Genomic DNA, 18,823 nt, shown 5'->3' with positions numbered 1-18,823 from the left:
GAACAACAAAACCGCTACACACCTGTTTCACCGTGCGAAGTTAGTTTTATTCGATCTTCATGGAGACTACTTTTTCTTTGCGGGTAGACGGGGCGAAGACTTTGCCGCAAGGCCTTTGTGGCGCACGATAAGATTTGAGTCTCCAAGAGGGAGGTGGCGATCGAGTTTATCCGCCGTCTTCGACTCCCTAGCAGCTCGGTGCAACCGTGCACCAAGGTTCTTCTCACTTGCGTCCGACCACGACACTCGACCGAAACTCTAAGATTATTAAATGGCCGACGTAACACTAACATCAACCGCAATCGGACTCAAAACGGAATCGCGGCCAGTCGCCAGCCGGTGGCTTTACAATATAAAGAAATCCCGATACGAGCCATCTTACCGATATTATCCTTCGTGATTCTCTCCTCTACAGATTTCTTATCTTACTTGCCTCTCTCGCTCGTGGGCTATTTCGCAGATATCGATAGCGGATATTCCGTTAGAGACACTTTACTCAAGGGTCGCATGCACACGAAAGCAACATTGATCGCGGTCGATACGCAAGTAACGCAAGACCCCAATGGGGGGGCCCCCACTTAGAGTAAGCGTACTAAACTTGTGCAACGCGCGGCCCAATAACTGCAGAGCACACGGTCCCGTGGATCGCAGGGATGTGCACAACTAAATCCTTCCGGGTGTCTGATGGACCCCCCATCACCGAGACAATTTTCTTTGCCGCTTTTAATTGTAATTTGATAAATATAATCTTATTCTTTAATCTATTCTAAATCCCGGGATGCCATTCATTTGTACGTATATATAAGCTACATACATAACTTGTATTTTAAAGCAAATATTTTTATGAACAAAGATAAACGAATGACTCTACATAATCGATCTCGATCGAGTTTGACGGGCAATTTAGCATCCTCTTGTCCAGCGTTCTTTCGCGCGTCTACCTCTACCCTCCTACGATTCCTAATAGATTGCGACCGCCAACCCGGCAAAATTATTTTCTCTTGTTTTTCTCTCTTCCTCCGCCATTGTTGATTTGCCAAATTCCGCAGCAAGATACCTGTTAATATTAAAACAGAAACAAATTCCAAATCTAATATTTAATACTAGTCGCGATTTCCTCCGGGAGATTTACACACACACACACACACACACACACACACACACACACACACACACACACACACACACACACACACACACACACACACACACCGCGCACGCGCACGCGCGCACGCACACACACACGCACACACACACACACATACAGTGACGTATGCACCCAGAAAACACATTTTATAGCGGCAATATAACATGGAAGTTACAAGTAATTTAACATTGTTATTCTTGTGATATGTAGGTGCTATATGACATGGAAATAATCTGTTACGTAATATTTGTTATACGCAAGTAATACAGCTGTTATACATTGTTTTAGCGTTACAGTTATTCAACAAAAATTGTATAATTGTAACATAACACATTTGTATCAATGTTATTACGGAACGATGCGTCGTAGTTGACTCAGAAATCAGACAACATTATAGCATGATCCTGAATGATAGATCTATTTGATAATAAAAAAAATTATTATAAAGATAATGTTTTCAAAAATAACGGTTTGCCTATAATTACTGCGCACAAAAAATGCACAAAATCGAAATTCATCATGTGCTGAACAAAAACAGAATAATAAATGTACCCAGACAGCACCAGATATCGTACGAATATTATACTCTCATACGTAATGTACTGTGATCATACCGAATATACGTAAAACATTCATATAACGTCTCAGTAGAATGTCATTTTGATATATCCTCAAGATAAACTTAGAATATAGCGACTGAACTTCGCAACTCCTACTGAATATACTGAGATTATATCTAATATACTCAAAACATCCGTAAAATATCCTATGATATATCTCATGTATATCTATCACATATTTCCAAAATATCCGCGTAATATCGAAAGTGAATCATGTCAACGCTATTTATGATCTGTAACGTTACGCATTTTCGTCTGCCGTGTGATGCAGACACGTGGTGAAGTGTAGGGTGTGAACGTGCGAACACGAACTCACGGACAACGTGGTTTTCTCAGGAATTACGCCCAGATAACTCTGGTATGTACATAAGATATAATATAGTAACGTAAACTATAATAGTATATATATATTGTATATATACATATATTATTTAGGTTATAACCTACAATTATCTGAGCATAATTTCCCAAAGCACCCCAGCGTATTCAACAGATATTACGCTTCATTTTTTGCGATAGCTTCCTGATGTGCGAAATGATTAATTCCTCTTCTTATTTCTTCTTGCTAATTCTGTATGTTTAATTCCTTGTTCCTTATTCCTCTCATTATGCATGAGCCCATATAATGTGAACATACTGTAGACATATTGTGAATATACTGAAGATATACTTTAGACATACGTATAACATTCTTAAGATATATTCGGTATATTCTCATAAACTGCCAGCGAAATTCTATGGGATAAGGCAACGCGGACATAGTACGTTATGAGTATATACTCGCCATATCACAGACGTATCTCTAATATTATACGAATATTGCAATATACTTTCGCAATATCCTATTATCGTTCTCATAATCTACATGTGCTGTCTGGGTATACTATTCAATTTTTTCTTAGAATTACAATCTATATAGTTAACCATCTAATTAATCATTTAAACGCTTCAAAAATTAGTGCTAAATAGATCGCAATTTCCATCAAATTATTAAGGTTATGGAAAAAGATAAATTTAACAATGAAATTAATAAGTAAATAAATTAATGCTATTTATTTTTAATGTTTTGCAAAATTTAAATGCTTTTATAAAAAATAATATAGTTGCGTCAGTTTATAACATATAAGTATATGTAGACAATAACAAGTACCCATATCGATGAGTCAAATTGGCGTAGCAGGTAGAGTACAAGGTTCGTCATCCTAAGGTCCCGGGTTCAAACCTAGCAGCGGCAAGTAAGAATAAAATAAAAATAAAAAATTACATAATTTAAATTTAATTAATTAATAAAAATTTATTCTAAATGTAGTACGTGCTGTTGATAAAAATAATTTTAAAAAAATGAAATTTTTATTTTATTTTTTTTTGTAACTGTTGTGTAACGGTTAGATAACATGTAATTATAACATGTTATATTGCTGAGTCGGAAATTGTAACTTACATGTAAGTTACGTGTAATTTCAGAGTAACGTAACCTGTTATATTCGGTTACATTGCTGTTACACTGCTGCTATATTACTGTGTTCACTGGGCATGTATGTTTAACTTTAACTAATTATTTTTTTGAAATGTATAAACTATAACTTTATGACGATTGTCACTAGGTCCCGGGGCCAACCACCCGCCCCACTATACGGGACTCGGCGTCCACGGACGCCCCTCCCAAAAGTCTAGTATCCCCGTCGGGAACCGATCCCACGTGACCACGCTGCTGGGAGCTAGGAGTGCGTGAGGATCGCCCCGACGGGTATAAAAGCCGAGCTCGATTTGGATTGAGCACCATTCCTCGTCAACAGGGCTGGTCATCAGACCGCTCTGCCGCCTGGCGCACGTCGGTTTTCGGCTACCTGAAATCCGCAAACCTCGCGACCGCGTACTACCCCAGCTAGCAAAATGACGCAAACTTTGCGCGAAGTTTGCCGCAAACTCGAGCAAACCTTTGCAACCAAATTACGACAAGGTGTGTCCGCATTAAGCTTAGCTTTTGCTGGCAAGGCTTGTTGTAAATAGTATGACGCATATTTTATGCAAATAACAGGGTAAAATTTACTAGTAAAGCATAACAACAAATTTGCAGCAAGAACAAGGCAAACCTTGCTGTACACAATATGATAGCAAATTTGTGGCAAGAATAGAGCAAACCTTGCTGAACATAGCATGATAGCAAATTTGTGGCAAGAACAGGACAAATATTTTCGAAATTTAGATCAACAAAAATGATTATTAGACTGAAATATTAGACTGTATAGTCCAATATTAAATGTGAATGGTGCAATTGTACGTGGTTCTCTGTTCTCGACGAGCCCCTTTTATTAATCCAGTAGGTAAATCTTTTTCACGAGAAATGCGCCATCTCGAGATAGATAGTAAAGTCAGAAATAAAGTTTAAAACCCGATAATGCAACTCTGTTATTTGCATAAAATGTGCGTCATACTATTTGCGACAAGCCTTGCCAACAAAAACTAAAGCTTTACGGACACACCTTGTTGCAATTTTGTTGCAAAAGTATGCTTGCAAGTTTTATTTTGTTCTTGCTACTAATTTGCCGTTATTCTGTGCTTAACAAGATTTCCTGTTTCTGCCATTTAAATTTATTGTCATGTCGTGTAGTAAGGTTTGCTCTGTTATTTGCTTAAATTTTGCATTTTATTGTGTCGGAACAAATCTTGTAATTTCTATACGTAATATTTATGTACAAGTCTTTCTCTGTTATTTGCAGCATCGTGTGATGAAAACTTTTGCCGTAAATTTGCTCGAAACTTTTAGAAAACAAAGCAACAGACAATTACTTGTCATAAAATTGTTGTCAAAATTGAAACAATCCTTACTGTAAAGCTTTCAAGATATGTGATTTTAACAGGCCTGGCTATAGCTGGGATATAAGTACCAATCAACAATTTCTCCGTCGCAATAAAAATGAAGTTCTTGCACTTTCAATCACTTCCTATATCTCGCATGCCGATCAGTGTCTGCTGTAAAATACGAGCAAAGTCCCTCGTGTTAGTCTCGCTGCACGATTTAAATGACGAAATAGCGAATAGAATATCCTTCGGTCGTGGATTGTAGCAGCAACCATAACCATCGGAAACTACTGGTCCGTAGCAAGCAAAAGACGCTGTCTTAAACGGCAACTTTAAATCAGAGATATGTCGATTAAAGAAAATGCACTTGTCTTTTCGTTAAAATATTTTTGCGTTCTATCTCTGCCAAGAAAGTTCTTTAGGACTTCAATTCTGAATTACCTGACTTGATGTTACATTGAAATGTGTACTTCTAGTATAACCAACATCTTTGTATAATTCTGGGAGCTCCATCCCTTCACTTTTTGCGATCATCCTTAAGCCGAACAAATGTCTATCGACGCCTTGACCAGTTATAGCCTATACAAAAAAGAACGTTAAATTGACAGCTTCCGCGTTTAATTATTAAGAGATAATAACACAGCCACATACAAAAATTGGTCTGTACTACGGATCGCACCATGATGTCCTCACGTATGTTGAGCTGCTAAACACAAATCCGGTGAATTATCCCATCACTCACCATTTTCCGCGCGCAGCGGAATTATTGCAATTTTCAAGGTTTTTAGATCACTTTTTCGATTAAAAAAAAGATAGGTAATAAAGCAATTCTGACACCGGATTTGTATTCAGCGGCTCAAAATACATGCATAAGAATATCATATTCTGGTTCATGGTACAGACCAATTTTTTTGTGTGGCTGGATAATTAAAGACGCATGTCAAAATGTACAGCAGAAATGTATGTCTTACTTGCTCGGCAAGTTTTTTATGAGCATTTATAGCTTTGATCAACAATTTCTTCTTTTGCTGTTTGTTCTCGCAATCCGCGAGATGCATAGCTTTAACGAACTCGACCGATTCAATGCTAGTGGACCTGATGCATTCAGTTCTGGCATTTATGAATCGTCGTAATGCCGCACTTTCGTATTGAGCCGGTATCTTTCTATGCAAATTATAAAATGTCACTTGCATCGCGATCTGAATAAAACTGTCGGGACTCAGTTTAATCGCTTTTATGACGTCTGTGCCGAATTTATCGAATGTAAAACATTCCATGTCTATGTCGTTTGAAATCCTATGAGAACATACGTTGTATTTTTTTCTACAATACTAATGTAATTAATAATTATAAACAAATGTAATTAACTTACTTATCTACTGTATCAGTAGCTATCTTGATCGCATAATCTATAGCGTCATTTGTTTCGAACTTCAAAAGTTCTGGTCTCGGGGAATCTTTGGATTTTACATTCTTTGCGTTATTTTTTTTTTCTGCTCTGGAAAGACATGGAAAGTTTTATTCGTTTTATTTTAACAGAACAATGGTTTCTTATAATTGCTATTTACATATATTTTAATACGTGATCCTGAAGAGCAGCAAAAGGAATTCCCTCGCATGGACTGTGTTCGAATCCCATGCCCATAAAACCATCAGTGGATACTATATACTGTAAAGAGTGTAAAGATATGTTTCTTGCTTACAATTAGTATTAATAACTTAGTATCAAAAGATTTTATCTATTAAAAATTGTTTGATATATTAGGTAATGATATATTTGATATATTTGAATGACATATTTGAATTGATTTTATAATATATTTTACTTGCACGGTATGGTCGTGCCATCTGTTACCAGCGTTTGTGCAACTATTATAGCCTGTCAATGCTTGAATCGCTCTGACCGAGGCATTATTTTTTTCCTTAAAAGCATCTTTAGGTATATCCTTATCGAGACACAATATAAACAAAGAAGTTTCTATATCCTTTATTATATTTCTATTGTTACCCAGTTCTGAAAATACGATAACGATTTGGGACAGATAATTAGAAATTATACAGTAATTAATTACAGTAATTAGAAATTAAACAAAAAATTGTGCACATTCGAAAAGGCAGAAGGCAAGTTGTACAAAGATAAGAAAAATAAAAAGAAGATAAACTAAAATAAACCTAAAAGTAAGTTGTAGTCTTTCACCCAAGTGTCTCTGTCGTTCCCAGTTAAAATTCCTATAGGTTTTCCCTGGATACACGAGCGATTTGCAATATCTTTTATGGCAGCCACAAGCTTACCCTCGCTTAAAATGCCGTTTTTATCGACAACGTAAAGTTTAAAGAACTGTAATATAAACAAGCTGTATCTAACTATATTATTTCATCGGATTGAATACTTACATTATTATTGCATATGATTATTATGTGTGTTGCCTCATCTGTGTGCAACAGTTTATCAACTATTTCACTGCAAGATTGGAAAGTAATACGTTACTTGTAACGTCGTTACCGTTACTGTTACTTTTTTCTGTAACGATTTGGTAACGCCGTTACTTTTCTTTTTTAGTAACAAAAAAGTAATGATTTTATATTTTTTTTGTAACGAATAACGCAGTTACTTTTATCGTTACTTTTAAATATATGGCCGGTACATAAACGTGAAAATAGGCTACGGTCCACTTGACGCTACAAACGTTTCGAAGCATTCTTTGATTGGTTAATTCGTAAAAATCTTTGTTTCGATTGGTCAATCAAACACTTCGAAGCATTTGTAGCGTCAAGTGGACCGCAGCCTATTTCCACGTTTATGTACCGGCCATATATTTAAAAGTAACGATAAAAGTAACTGCGTTATTCGTGGTAGAAAGCAAGAAGACTAGAGAACAAGAGAGAAAAAGAATTTTTTGCATCTAAAAAAAGAATTTATCTTAGAAAAAGATTTCTTTTTGCATCTAAAGAAGAATTCATAATTGGTGACGTAAAAAAAAATTACTAAATGAATTATTTTTGATTCTTTGTGCTATCTGGATATATAATAGGTATATGAAATAAACGTTTAAAGTATACGAAGTATATAAAAAATGTAATACGTAATATAGATATGTACTGAAAAAAAAAATAAAAGTATTTAAAGATAAATATCGTCCAATTTTATATTCTGTACGTCTTAGTATCCTATTTTATAAATCTGTCTTATCATTAAGAAAAATGTAATGAAAAATAACGATTTTTCATTATTTTTAAAGTAACGGTAACGCGTTACTTTTTACGACCGGTAACGAGTAACGGTAACGAGTTACTTTTTATCAAGAGTAACGGTAACGATAACAAGTTACTTTTAAGAAGTAATTTTCCCAACCCTGGTTTCCTGTGTGTGCCAAGTATCATAGCATAAAGCTGCATGTCGAGTGGGTCGTTGCGAGTCATTTCTTGTTTCAATTTTCCACTGTACGGAATGTTATTGCAGATGAATATATCACAAGGAGCACAAAAAAAATAAAAACTATGTGAAACTCACTTCTTGACCATTTCATTGTAATCACATACTCCAGCAATGAGACGGGCTGCGTACACATATACGTCATCTGGTTGCTGGAAAATAATTGGAGGCCCAATAATTCCAGGACTGGAATGCACGATCACGGGCATACGATATCCTAGGTATACAACTTCCAGCCACCAATCTTTCATCTAAAACGAGCAATTCTTAATTTGTGTTTTTCACCGAACTAATTGATTTCGAATAAAATGAAATGATAAGCACCCAATTATCAGTGTTTTGATATCTTTCACGTAATTTAGTGTGTAATTGTGATCCTGCACTCGTATGACTTATAAAATCATCAACAATCTTCTTCGTATTTTTATATTCGTCATCAGTCAATAATGGCTTTACAGATCTATAATTAATAACTTATGAATAACGACACTTGAAAGATAAAAGGTATAAAGATGTACCTTAAATAACGTTCTGCAGTTTGCTCAAGATCAGGAACAGGTTGTTTCGGAATTGGACACTTATTTAAGTTTAATGTAGTTATATACTGTTCAAAGAATGAATGGTGCTTTACGCTGTCCATTGTAAATTTAATAAATTCTCTTAAAAGCTTTCTTTTTCTGTAAAAAAAATACATGTACGCACTTATTGTATACTTCGACATTGGAAAGTTAGCAAAATGTTGATACAACAGACCCGCATAGAATATCGAAAAATGTTAACAGACTGAACTCATTTGAGGCACCATTCTACTAACCAGGGACCCGAACCGTCCCAGAATTGGAACCAATAACCATTTCATACCCGATTTTTAGCTGAATCTTTTAGCTGGACCGAAACCGTAAACCATAACAGTATTCTGTTAAATTTATAAAATTTACAACACTGGAACCATAATCAAAACTATATATAAAATTTTGTTCGGTTTACGATTTTTTCTGGTATATTTTTGTCGGTTCTTAAAATTTATTTCTACATAATATTTTTATATTTTATGTTGGAAAATCAATTGCTTGTTGGAGCTAATAAGATATTCTGTCGTAAAGAAATAGGATTATTTATTGTATTTTATTTTTATTTATTCTTTTTATTACATTGAATTGCATTTTCGAACATTCTTTTCTATTTCTTAATTTTTTTTAATATAAATGTTTTAGAACACCAGAAATGGAAAAAAATGAAAAAAATGAAAAAAAAAGTAAATATAAAAATATGTTTAAAAAGTCAAAGAAAAATAATAAAAAAATAGAAAACTGTCACCATTTGAAAATAATAACATTTTTCTTATTTATTCAATCTTCTTTTTTTGAAGCAATAGATTTATTGGTGGGACAATAAAAATTGATTCCTTTCTATATACTTAATTATTTATAAATATTATATATATTACATACTAATAATTAAATACTATTATATAATTACTTATTATATAATATTATTAGAATTAAGAACCAAAAAAACCGTAATTTAAATTGTTTTGGATTCTTGTATTTGCCAAGGAGCCGAAACTAAAACCGGAATTATTTTCAAAATATTTTATTAAACCGTAACCAAAACCAAACCGTAATTTAATTCGATCCGGATCCCTGCTGCTAACATTCTGTAAGAACATTTTACATCAACAGACTGGCAACAAAAATCAAACAGACTTTGTTACAAAGCAGCGGAGTCTAATGCATTTCTGCTGTCAACCTATTGTCAGATTACTACACGGTAAAAAACATTTTGTATTTGTGTTTAAAATTTTTTCTTGTAGAAAGTTTTATGTTAAATTTATAACAGTTGTGTGTTAATTTAACATATTGCTGTTGTGTTAATTCAAATAAAGTGTTAAATTCTTAGAATAACTAAAAAAAAGTGTAAAAATAACACAATGTGCACGTACTTTTAATTTGACATAATAAATATGTTCCTTATTATGAGTGACAACATTTATCTGTTAAAATTGACTGAAAAAAATGATGAGTTTACAAGTTCCGCCAGTTGGCAGCAAGCGGCTTAACTCTCTCGGGAGTAAAATGCAACGTGCTAAGTAATTAAAGATCACTTGCAGCGCGATTAAGGCAAACCAAAAATAATTCACTCCAAAAAATTTAGAGAGCACATATAAAGTTTTTGTCGATGATCCTGAAACAAAATCTATACATGCAATTGTAAGAAATTTTTTTAGCATTTCTAAAATAATTATTATTGAACATATATGATATGTTAAATTAACATATATGTATAGCGTATTAAAATAATATTATATAATGTTAAAATAACATATATACACTGATAGAAAAATATATGATATTTACAACTATAATTGCATAGTAAAATAATTATAGTTAGGAATATTATTTTTATAGTAATTATTACTATAATATTGGTAATAATAACTATATATTTACGGTAAATGCTTATAATGATCATTTTATGGTACAACTAACTGTATATAAAAATCTTCATTTTGGTTATAGCAACCATATCATAAGTTGCATTAACTAATATATTGGTTATGAGAAATATAATATAGTTTAAAAGAACTATAAATTTATGGTTCATTAGGGACCCAACCATATTTTATAGTTATTCAACAATGTAAATTATAGTTATTATTACCAATATTATAGTAATAATTACTATAGAAATAATATTCCTAACTATAATTATTTTACGCAAATTATTTTTATGCAATTATAGTCATAAATATCATGTATTTTTCTATCAGTGTAATATATTATTGTAACACGATTAAGTTTATTATTATAATGTTAAAGTAACCTGTTACATGTGTTACTTTGATATAATTTTCTCATTAAATTGTTACATAAAAACTATGTCAAATTATAAAATTTACCTTTATTTTTACGTTAAAATATATCATAATATATTGTTATTTAACATATGCTTAATATGTTAAATTAATATAAAAGTTTGAGTAGATGATTTGGGACATGTGAAATGTGTTAAATTTAACACAAAATTTTTTACTGTGTATGCCAGTTCGCGCAAATCCTGTTCACTTTTTGCTGCCAATCTGACATTAGATTGGCTACTCTGTCAGCAGATTCTGTTCGATTTCTGCTGTCAGTTTGTTGCACAGAATGTCAACAGGTTTTGTCACATTTTTGGCAGCAATTGCTGATATCATCATATATGTATTATAAATCTGTTTAAAATCTGTTGCCTTTCTATTAGGTTTTTACAACAGCTTCTGTGCATAATCAGCCTCTTTAGCTATCGGGATACCTACATAGCTGTATTCTTTAAAGAATTTAAGCTTAATTTCACTATATTAGAGAACATAGATTAACAAAAGTATTTTACAAACATTTTGCTGACATTTTGCAGACGATTACACGAGAAAAATTTCATATTAAACTATGATAAGCAATAAAAAACAAAAAAATTTTTTACTTCTGTTTTTCATCAAATTGTTATAGTATTTATATTATTCATGATACAATTCTTTAAAGTATTTTTTCGTCCGTGGCTACAGTTTAATTTTTAATGTAAAATGTTCTTGATACAAGATAGCAAAGATAATCGTGAAATAAATATTATTATGGGAAGAATCCAATGGAATTCGCTGCCCAGATAGCACAAGGACATCCACTGTATGTCCAATGGATATCCGCTTCTGGACATTTGGACGTCCATTAAGAGTCCAAATAAGGTCCGTCGGACATTCCATGGACGTCCATAGGATATACGTTTGGCACAACTTTGTACGTTCATAGAAAGTCCTTTAATGGACGTCCATGGGATATACGTTTGTCACAATTTCGGACATTCATAGAAAGTCCGAAATAAACCAAATTTTGAACCTATTATGATTTGATTATTTCTTTTGGGCCTTTTTCAATTAAAGGGCTTGCTGCAATAGTGGGTTAATCCACATTTTGTAAAAATTATCGACATAAAGCATGGACTGTGCATTTCCTGTAACAAGCTCTTGAAAAGTGTCCCGCAGAAAAACAAAGAGGAGACATGGTCCGGATCAATTTCTTTTTTTGTCTAGCGCCCATTATGCTACTGGTTAGACAGAGACAGCGTTTGACCCAGACCAATTGCTATGTCCCTCTTTTGGTCGGAAAAAGAAACGGGGGAAAAAAAACAAAAAAAGAAAAGGAAAGAAAAAGAAACGATAATAAAAAAGAAAAAGAAACGAAAAAAAACGATAAAAAACGAAAAAGAAACAATAATGTATTATAACAAACATTTTAAAAAATACCAATAATTGAGTGTTAATAATAAATAAAAAAATAATAAGTATTATTTTATATTATTTCATATTATATCTAAAAGTAGAACAATTAAAATAAACCTTTTGAAAAATAAAAACAATGTAATTTATTATTATTTATAAATTAATGTTAATTAGAACTATGTAAATAATATATATATAATTTACAATATTTTTTTTAGATTATATAATAAAAATTAAGATAAATTATATAAAAGTAAGATGCAAGTGCGGACATAAATCAGATATCCAGCATAAGACGTTCTGAATAGAACATTTTGATTCAAATAATGGACATCTTATAAATGTCCATTTTATGTCCATAGACATGTGGACCTGAATTGGACTTAAAATGGACGTCCTTGGAACATCCAGTGCTATTTGGGTGTTCATTAAGATATAAGTATCTTACACTTTGCCAAATGTCAAAAATTTCAAAAATATTTTAATTATATGTGTCATTCATCTGGTAAAAATATTTTTAAAATTTTTATGCATTTTTATAAAAAATTTTTTACAACAAATTAAAACCTCCTACAAAACAAAAATTGTAAAAATTTATAGTTATATAATAAAATAAATTATAGTAAGTTGCAAAAAATATTTATAAGTTTTTACAATTGTGCGAATATTTTCATGACCGGATGTAGTTAGTTGTATAAGTGTTTTAATATATTTTCTTATAATATTAACCTAATATTTAATTTTTACTTATTAAAGTTTTTTAATAAAATCTTGAAATAAACAAATAAATTGCAAATAAAATTATATGCATGAATATTTATTATCTAAATAAAAATTAATTAAAAATTTGAGCAATTAAAATTACTTGTCACAAATAATAAAGAAAAATTATTGTAATACTAACTTTTTTATAATTATATATTAGTAATTATTTTATGAATAACTATATACATATACAGGGTGATTCAAAATAACTATATGTCCTTGCATAGACGTATTCTTAGTAATATTCTGAGTCAATTTTTTCTTTCGCAAAAAATTATCCAAAGCTTAGATTTCTAGATATAATAAGAAATAGTTTACGTATCCTGAATCGGATGCAAGAGGTAAGCAGGGGTGGCACAACTCACCGCTGCTCGCGGGCATCACGAGCACTGCGAGGCGTCTGCTGCGCTCAATAATCGATAATCATCTCAATTATCTTTAACACAAATCTTTAATACAGATTTAAAATTAATTTTCTATCATCTAAATAATTACGTAGAATATTCAAATTGATTGCTAGAATGTCAAATTTTTTGCTCTCCAGGTCTCCGTGTATGCATTTCCAACATATTCTTCAACAAATTATAATAGTAAATCATATTAATCAATATTTTTATTGTTAAGTTGCCGCGTTTCCAGACACATATTCGACAGTGTTACCACACAATAACCAATAAAGTCAGTTGTCTGCTTGCTTAGCTGAGCTCGATGTCAGCTGACATCGAGTAACTAGTAAACACGCGTTGTGTGTTCGTCGAGTAAATACGCGTTTCTTTCTTCGAATAATTTTGACGTGCCGAGTGATTAGTAATGTTTAATAGTTAAATGTTTTGTACTATTTTTTTGATGTGTAAATAAATTCGGTCAAGTGAGTGAACAGAGTGTGTGTGCGTGTGTGAATGTGTGTGTGTGTGTGTGTGTGTGTAAATGAGTGAACCCAGCAAACACAGAACATTGCAGTAACATTGCGGCAATGTTGTAATATTGCTGTGATGTTGCTACAATGTTATAACATTGCCGCAATGTTGCTGCTATGTTCTGTGTTTGCTGGGAAGTGATAAAATGTAAGAAGAAAGAAAAAAAGACTTTTAATCCGATAAACTAAAGGATGGATCGTGAGAACAATTAATTGATTGCAGGATGGTACGTGCGTAAACAGGTTCAAACAAGTTCTCTCCCCCCTCTCTCTCTCTCTCTCTCTCTCTTTGTCACCTATTCATTTCTTCCTTTATTACATAATATTCGGGTGATTCAAAATACTAAATACCATCGTTAAAGATAATTGAGATGATTATCGATTATTGAGCGCAGCAGACGCCTCGTGGTGCCTGCGAGCAGCGGTGAGTTGTGCCACCCCTGCTTACCTCTTGTATCCGATTCAGGATACGTAAACTATTTCTTATTATATCTAGAAATCTAAGCTCTGGATAATTTTTTGCGAAAGAAAAAGTTGACTCAGAATATTACTAAGAATACGTCTATGCAAGGACATATAGTTATTTTGAATCACTCTGTATAACATTTTCATCATATAACATGAGACGTGACAGCTGTAGATTGTCATTCGTCTCTTTTGACGCCTCGTCCCGCCGGAAGACGCCTGAAGAGCGTCGGAACAGCGAAGAAGAGCGAGCTGCCGCCGTGAGATCGACGAGACCCTTTTATATTAAGAGCGGGGGCACGCAGGTCCTATTATACCGGCCTTTTACTTTAAATTTACTGTCCATTGTGAAAATGTCGATGTTGCTGCGGAATTGTATTACAGAATCCGAGGAGACACCTTATAATGTCGTAGAAACGGGACGGCGTCCGAACGAGCTCTCCGCAAATCCCGATGAGGAAAGCGGAGGCAGGAGATATTTCTCGCAGAGCAACGAATAGAGAACCGGGAACGGCATCCCGAAGAATGAGGATGCGACCGCTCAAGGGGAACAGAGCCGTCGTCGGAAAAACTGCAAGGAATTTGGCCACAAAGGACACGGAGATTTAAGTCCCGCACCTAGGATTTGTGAGTGCGACAGCGTGCGTAATACACCGCACGCGAATTAGACCGCAGGATTGCGACCAATAAGGGTACGATCCACTTAGGCAAAGTGGGGCGCGTCGCGGCATGGCCCCCCGCACTTCTCACAGGATCGGCGATCGATCCTCACTTCGGCTGCGGAAGTGCTTCGAGCGAGATCCCGAACAAAAGCGAACGGTATTGTGAGAGGACGCAGGGGCCGAGCTGAGATTCCGAGGAGGCAAGCGAGGAGCAGCACTGGTGAGACAAACGTCGCATAAAATTGTAAAGTCGCCGATTTCGCGATCGGGCGAGTCGCGGACCGACCGCGAATTTGTCTGGATATTGTCTGGATTTTGCCAGACCTGAGAGTCGTTAGTATTCCGAGTCCTTTGTAATCTCGTCGCCTCGCCCGATCACGTCTGCACGTGTGAATCCGAGTTTTTTGTTTTCCGTTCGAGTTTCGTTGCACGCGCGCGCCTACACCGCAGCCAAGTCACTTCGTCAATTTACGTCGCGGAATATCTTGTATTATTTCACATTCGATTTCGTCCAGGTGTTGGTCCACGGTTACTTACCGTATCGTTTGCGAGCGATTATTAATTATTGCGTACGTTCCCCACGGGGCAAGCTTGTTAACGGAAGAGCACGAGCTCAGAATGTGCCGCGCGAGCAGCAGAGCACCGTATGTGTCCCGGCCATCCTTTGCGATCGCTCTCACACCGAGAGTTCGACGACGATTTACTTACGTCCGGAAAAATTTAAGACAAGCTGAAGAATTGCCTTGTATATTACGTTGTGCGTTAGATAATCGTTTCCGTCCTGAACAAATTTAACTCGAGCGAGCATCGACTCGTTGTACGCGGATTATATTCGCCGCTCGAACATGTGCACATAATTACGATATTTCTTCGAACTCGGAAATATAACTGTTAATTTTCATTGTTTTAAATAATTTTACATTTTTGGCAATTCTCTCGCCTTCCCGATTCCATCCGCCCATACCGAACTTCCCCCTCCATCAATTTTCAGGGCTGAGTAGTCGGTTATCGAAGCCGCCGACGTCCGAGGTATATATAGAAAAAAATTATGTGAGATTAATAAAAAACATTGCGTTGTTTGTTTCAGCCAAAATTTACGCTCTCTAGAATGTACACAATGGATAGCGAGATGCTACAAGCATCTTTTTTTTTCGTTAGCTTAACGGCTATATTTCTACGCTAAAAAATTTTTTTTGTACTTAAATACAGTAATATATCCAAAAAGTTTAACAATAATTGCTTTTATTTTACATACTTAAAAAAATTTCTATAAATTATGCATTTTTCGGACTTCTAAATCAGACTCCTCCCTGAATACATCAATTTTTCCGACCATTATATGTTTAAACATATCAATGAATTGTAGATTGCCTAATGCCCGAATCACACTAGCAATTGGTGATTGCGTCTGCATTCACGTTTGCGTCTATGATTGTTTCTTGACCAATAGATGGACGGCTAAATAAGAATTGCTAATCATAATCGTCAGCAGCTGTCTTCTGATTGATCAAGAGGCAATCGTAGACACAAACGCAAACACAGATGCAATCGCCAATCGCTAGTGTGATTCGGGCATAACGGTCTGCATCAGATCTTCGTGAAAAATATAATTTTTTCTATTAAATTTAATTTCTTAGCTTTATTTGAACTACGCGCCAACAGGTTTTGTTAGACTTACAACACAGTTATTAAGTTAAATTTTGATGCTGAGCATCTTAAAATCCCCCTTCTCCAAAAAAAAACTGGAAATTAATTTATTGCGAAAAATAATATCGCAAAAAAACTATAGTTTTTATAGATGTTTGTAATTTTTCATAAATTCCACTGTAGAAAATCACAATTTTCTACGTGAATTTATGAAAAATTACAAGCATGACTCAAATCGTGTTGTTCGACATAAAAGTGACGTAAATATGAAGCGTAGTCTATAATATATGGAGTAAACTGTAGAATAAGGAAAAGAGTAGCGAAAAGTAACGATTTGCCATATAATTTTCTACGATTTTATGAACTAACAGCATTGTTTGTACTGTTCGCAGCCATTTCTGCGCTCTAATTGACCGAGCGTAAGCGTAAAATATGTAGTAGAAGTAGGAAATAAAATTGATTTTTTCGCTTACGTTCTTACACCTACTGTTACTTCTTACTCCACGCTCACTCCATGTATTGTAGACCACGCTTAAAGTGCGAAGTTGTAATTATATCATAAAAAAATGTAGTGTTCGTATTTTTTTGCGTAAAAAATTGTAAAAATATTTCCACCAAGAACACTCATACATGGATATGCCAATGGACACACACACACACACACACACACACGTAGCTTGCTTAAATCAGTATACATGTACTATACAACTAAACTTGAAAAGATAAATCTTGCACAAAGTCTGCTGTCAAGACCAAATACCATCATGAACATATAATCTGCATGTTTATAGTCCCGTATCACCAATATTGCTATAAATTATTGCCATTTATGTCATAGATAATTTTAAAAATTTAAATTTTTATATAAAGAAAATAAAGATAATTTAATAAATTTTTATTTGCTTGTGGTTAAATTCGTATGATCTGATAGGCGTGATTAGGATATTTTAATAAAATACATACGCGTACATATGGTGAAAATTCTAGCTCCAGGTAAGAGAATGAACAAAAGCAAGTGTACGTTGTACAGATTGCTCAAAGTCTAACGCGAAGCAGAAGCATGGGCATGCATTTAAAGATTTTCACTTTGCATGTATGAGTTGACGGTCATAAAATACAATTTTATATATTTTGCGACACAAATGTTTGTTCAATACATATGCAAATACAAAGACGTAAAGTGTGAAAATATATTTTACAATTTTCTATTTGTATGTAAATTGAAATTGAATTTAAACAAAATTAACAGAAATAAAACAATTTAATTTTTTGACTGTAACTGGCCAGATGTATTTTCAATATGAGCACTACGTTTTGACCTCAAGTTTGGGTCCTTTTCAAGTGCAATTTTAAGAACTTTACATTAAACGCATTAGAGCCTATGAAATATGTTCAGATGTATTATTTAAAAGACTGGATAACAAACTATGTAATATAAGAAAGTGTCACAATATCATATAAACTAATAATAATATTTACATAATGTGTGTCATAAAAATTATATAAATTGTCAAATAATATCAGAAACATAATATATGCATGGTAAGATGTTGAACTAATAACGGTACAAAAGATAATGAGATATAATCACAACGACAACAGTCAACGAAAACAAAGTCAAATGCGTTAAAATAAAATAAATAACATAACAAACTACGTGGATTTAATAAGTCTGTCATAAATATTGGTCAAATTCTCACTGTCTGTTTGTAAATTAATTGTATATAATTGTGTTTTTTAATAAAAAATGTTTCCACAATCTCGCGTTTACGTGTTACGACTTCTTTATATAATATTCCTGGTTTTGACCAATTAAAATTATGCCCATAACTAATTCTATACTGACTGATAACAGAATATTAACTTGTTTTTTAATATCACGTTGATGTTCTTTCATACGCGTTTTGACGTGTCGCTGGTCTGCCCAATGTATACAGCATTATTATAATCACATTGATTACAATAAATTTTATATACAAGTTGTTATATATAAAGTTTGTTTTAAATGGTGTAATTAATCTTTGCCTCTTTTTATTAAGTAATTAAGCTTCTTGGGAATTTCGCCAGACTTATAATACAGTTACTAAGCTAAATACTGATGCTCAGGAGCATCT

At 33.6% G+C, this 18,823-nt stretch overlaps 1 protein-coding gene across 8 annotated transcripts; it reads right to left on the bottom strand.

Annotated features, from left to right (window-relative positions):
• Positions 1 to 802: 802 nt before the first annotated feature.
• LOC105830965 (carnitine O-acetyltransferase) lies at positions 803 to 18,542 on the bottom strand. Of its 8 annotated transcripts, none has more exons than XR_004962792.1 (13): positions 8,521 to 9,182; positions 8,327 to 8,462; positions 8,081 to 8,253; positions 7,922 to 8,008; positions 6,964 to 7,030; positions 6,742 to 6,907; positions 6,396 to 6,583; positions 6,138 to 6,238; positions 5,942 to 6,067; positions 5,541 to 5,865; positions 5,011 to 5,148; positions 4,597 to 4,899; positions 803 to 1,057 (listed from the first exon to the last, which is right to left on the bottom strand). XR_004962792.1 is itself a non-coding variant. In XM_036285242.1 (13 exons), the coding sequence occupies exons 1-12, from the start codon at positions 8,721 to 8,723 to the stop codon at positions 4,702 to 4,704; spliced, it is 1,908 nt and encodes a 635-aa protein (XP_036141135.1). In that variant the 5' UTR covers positions 8,724 to 9,182; the 3' UTR covers positions 803 to 1,057; positions 4,656 to 4,701. The 8 variants fall into 8 exon arrangements, 6 of the variants coding, with proteins under 6 accessions (XP_036141135.1, XP_036141136.1, XP_028050670.1 ...); XM_036285242.1 differs by having other exon boundaries at positions 4,656 to 4,899; XR_004962793.1 differs by lacking the exon at positions 803 to 1,057 and adding an exon at positions 2,948 to 2,989.
• Between the last annotated feature and the right edge of the window lie 281 nt (positions 18,543 to 18,823).

This window comes from Monomorium pharaonis, chromosome 4 (genome assembly GCF_013373865.1).
Source record: "Monomorium pharaonis isolate MP-MQ-018 chromosome 4, ASM1337386v2, whole genome shotgun sequence".
NCBI classification, from domain to species: Eukaryota; Metazoa; Arthropoda; class Insecta; order Hymenoptera; family Formicidae; genus Monomorium; species Monomorium pharaonis.
Note: the sequence above shows the minus strand (reverse complement) of the source record. Positions and strands in the feature narration are given on the sequence as shown.

What these genes read in the sequence shown, in the direction of transcription:
- LOC105830965 (XM_036285242.1), bottom strand. Translation starts at nt 8,723, where the DNA reads ATGTCGAAGTATACAATAAGTGCGTACATGTATTTTTTTTACAGAAAA. An exon ending in GGCACACACAGGAAACCAGG is followed by an intron (nt 7,031 to 7,921) that starts GTTGGGAAAATT and finishes CCAATCTTGCAG; the next exon opens with TGAAATAGTTGATAAACTGT. An exon ending in TCAATGTAACATCAAGTCAG is followed by an intron (nt 4,900 to 5,010) that starts GTAATTCAGAAT and finishes TCTGATTTAAAG; the next exon opens with TTGCCGTTTAAGACAGCGTC.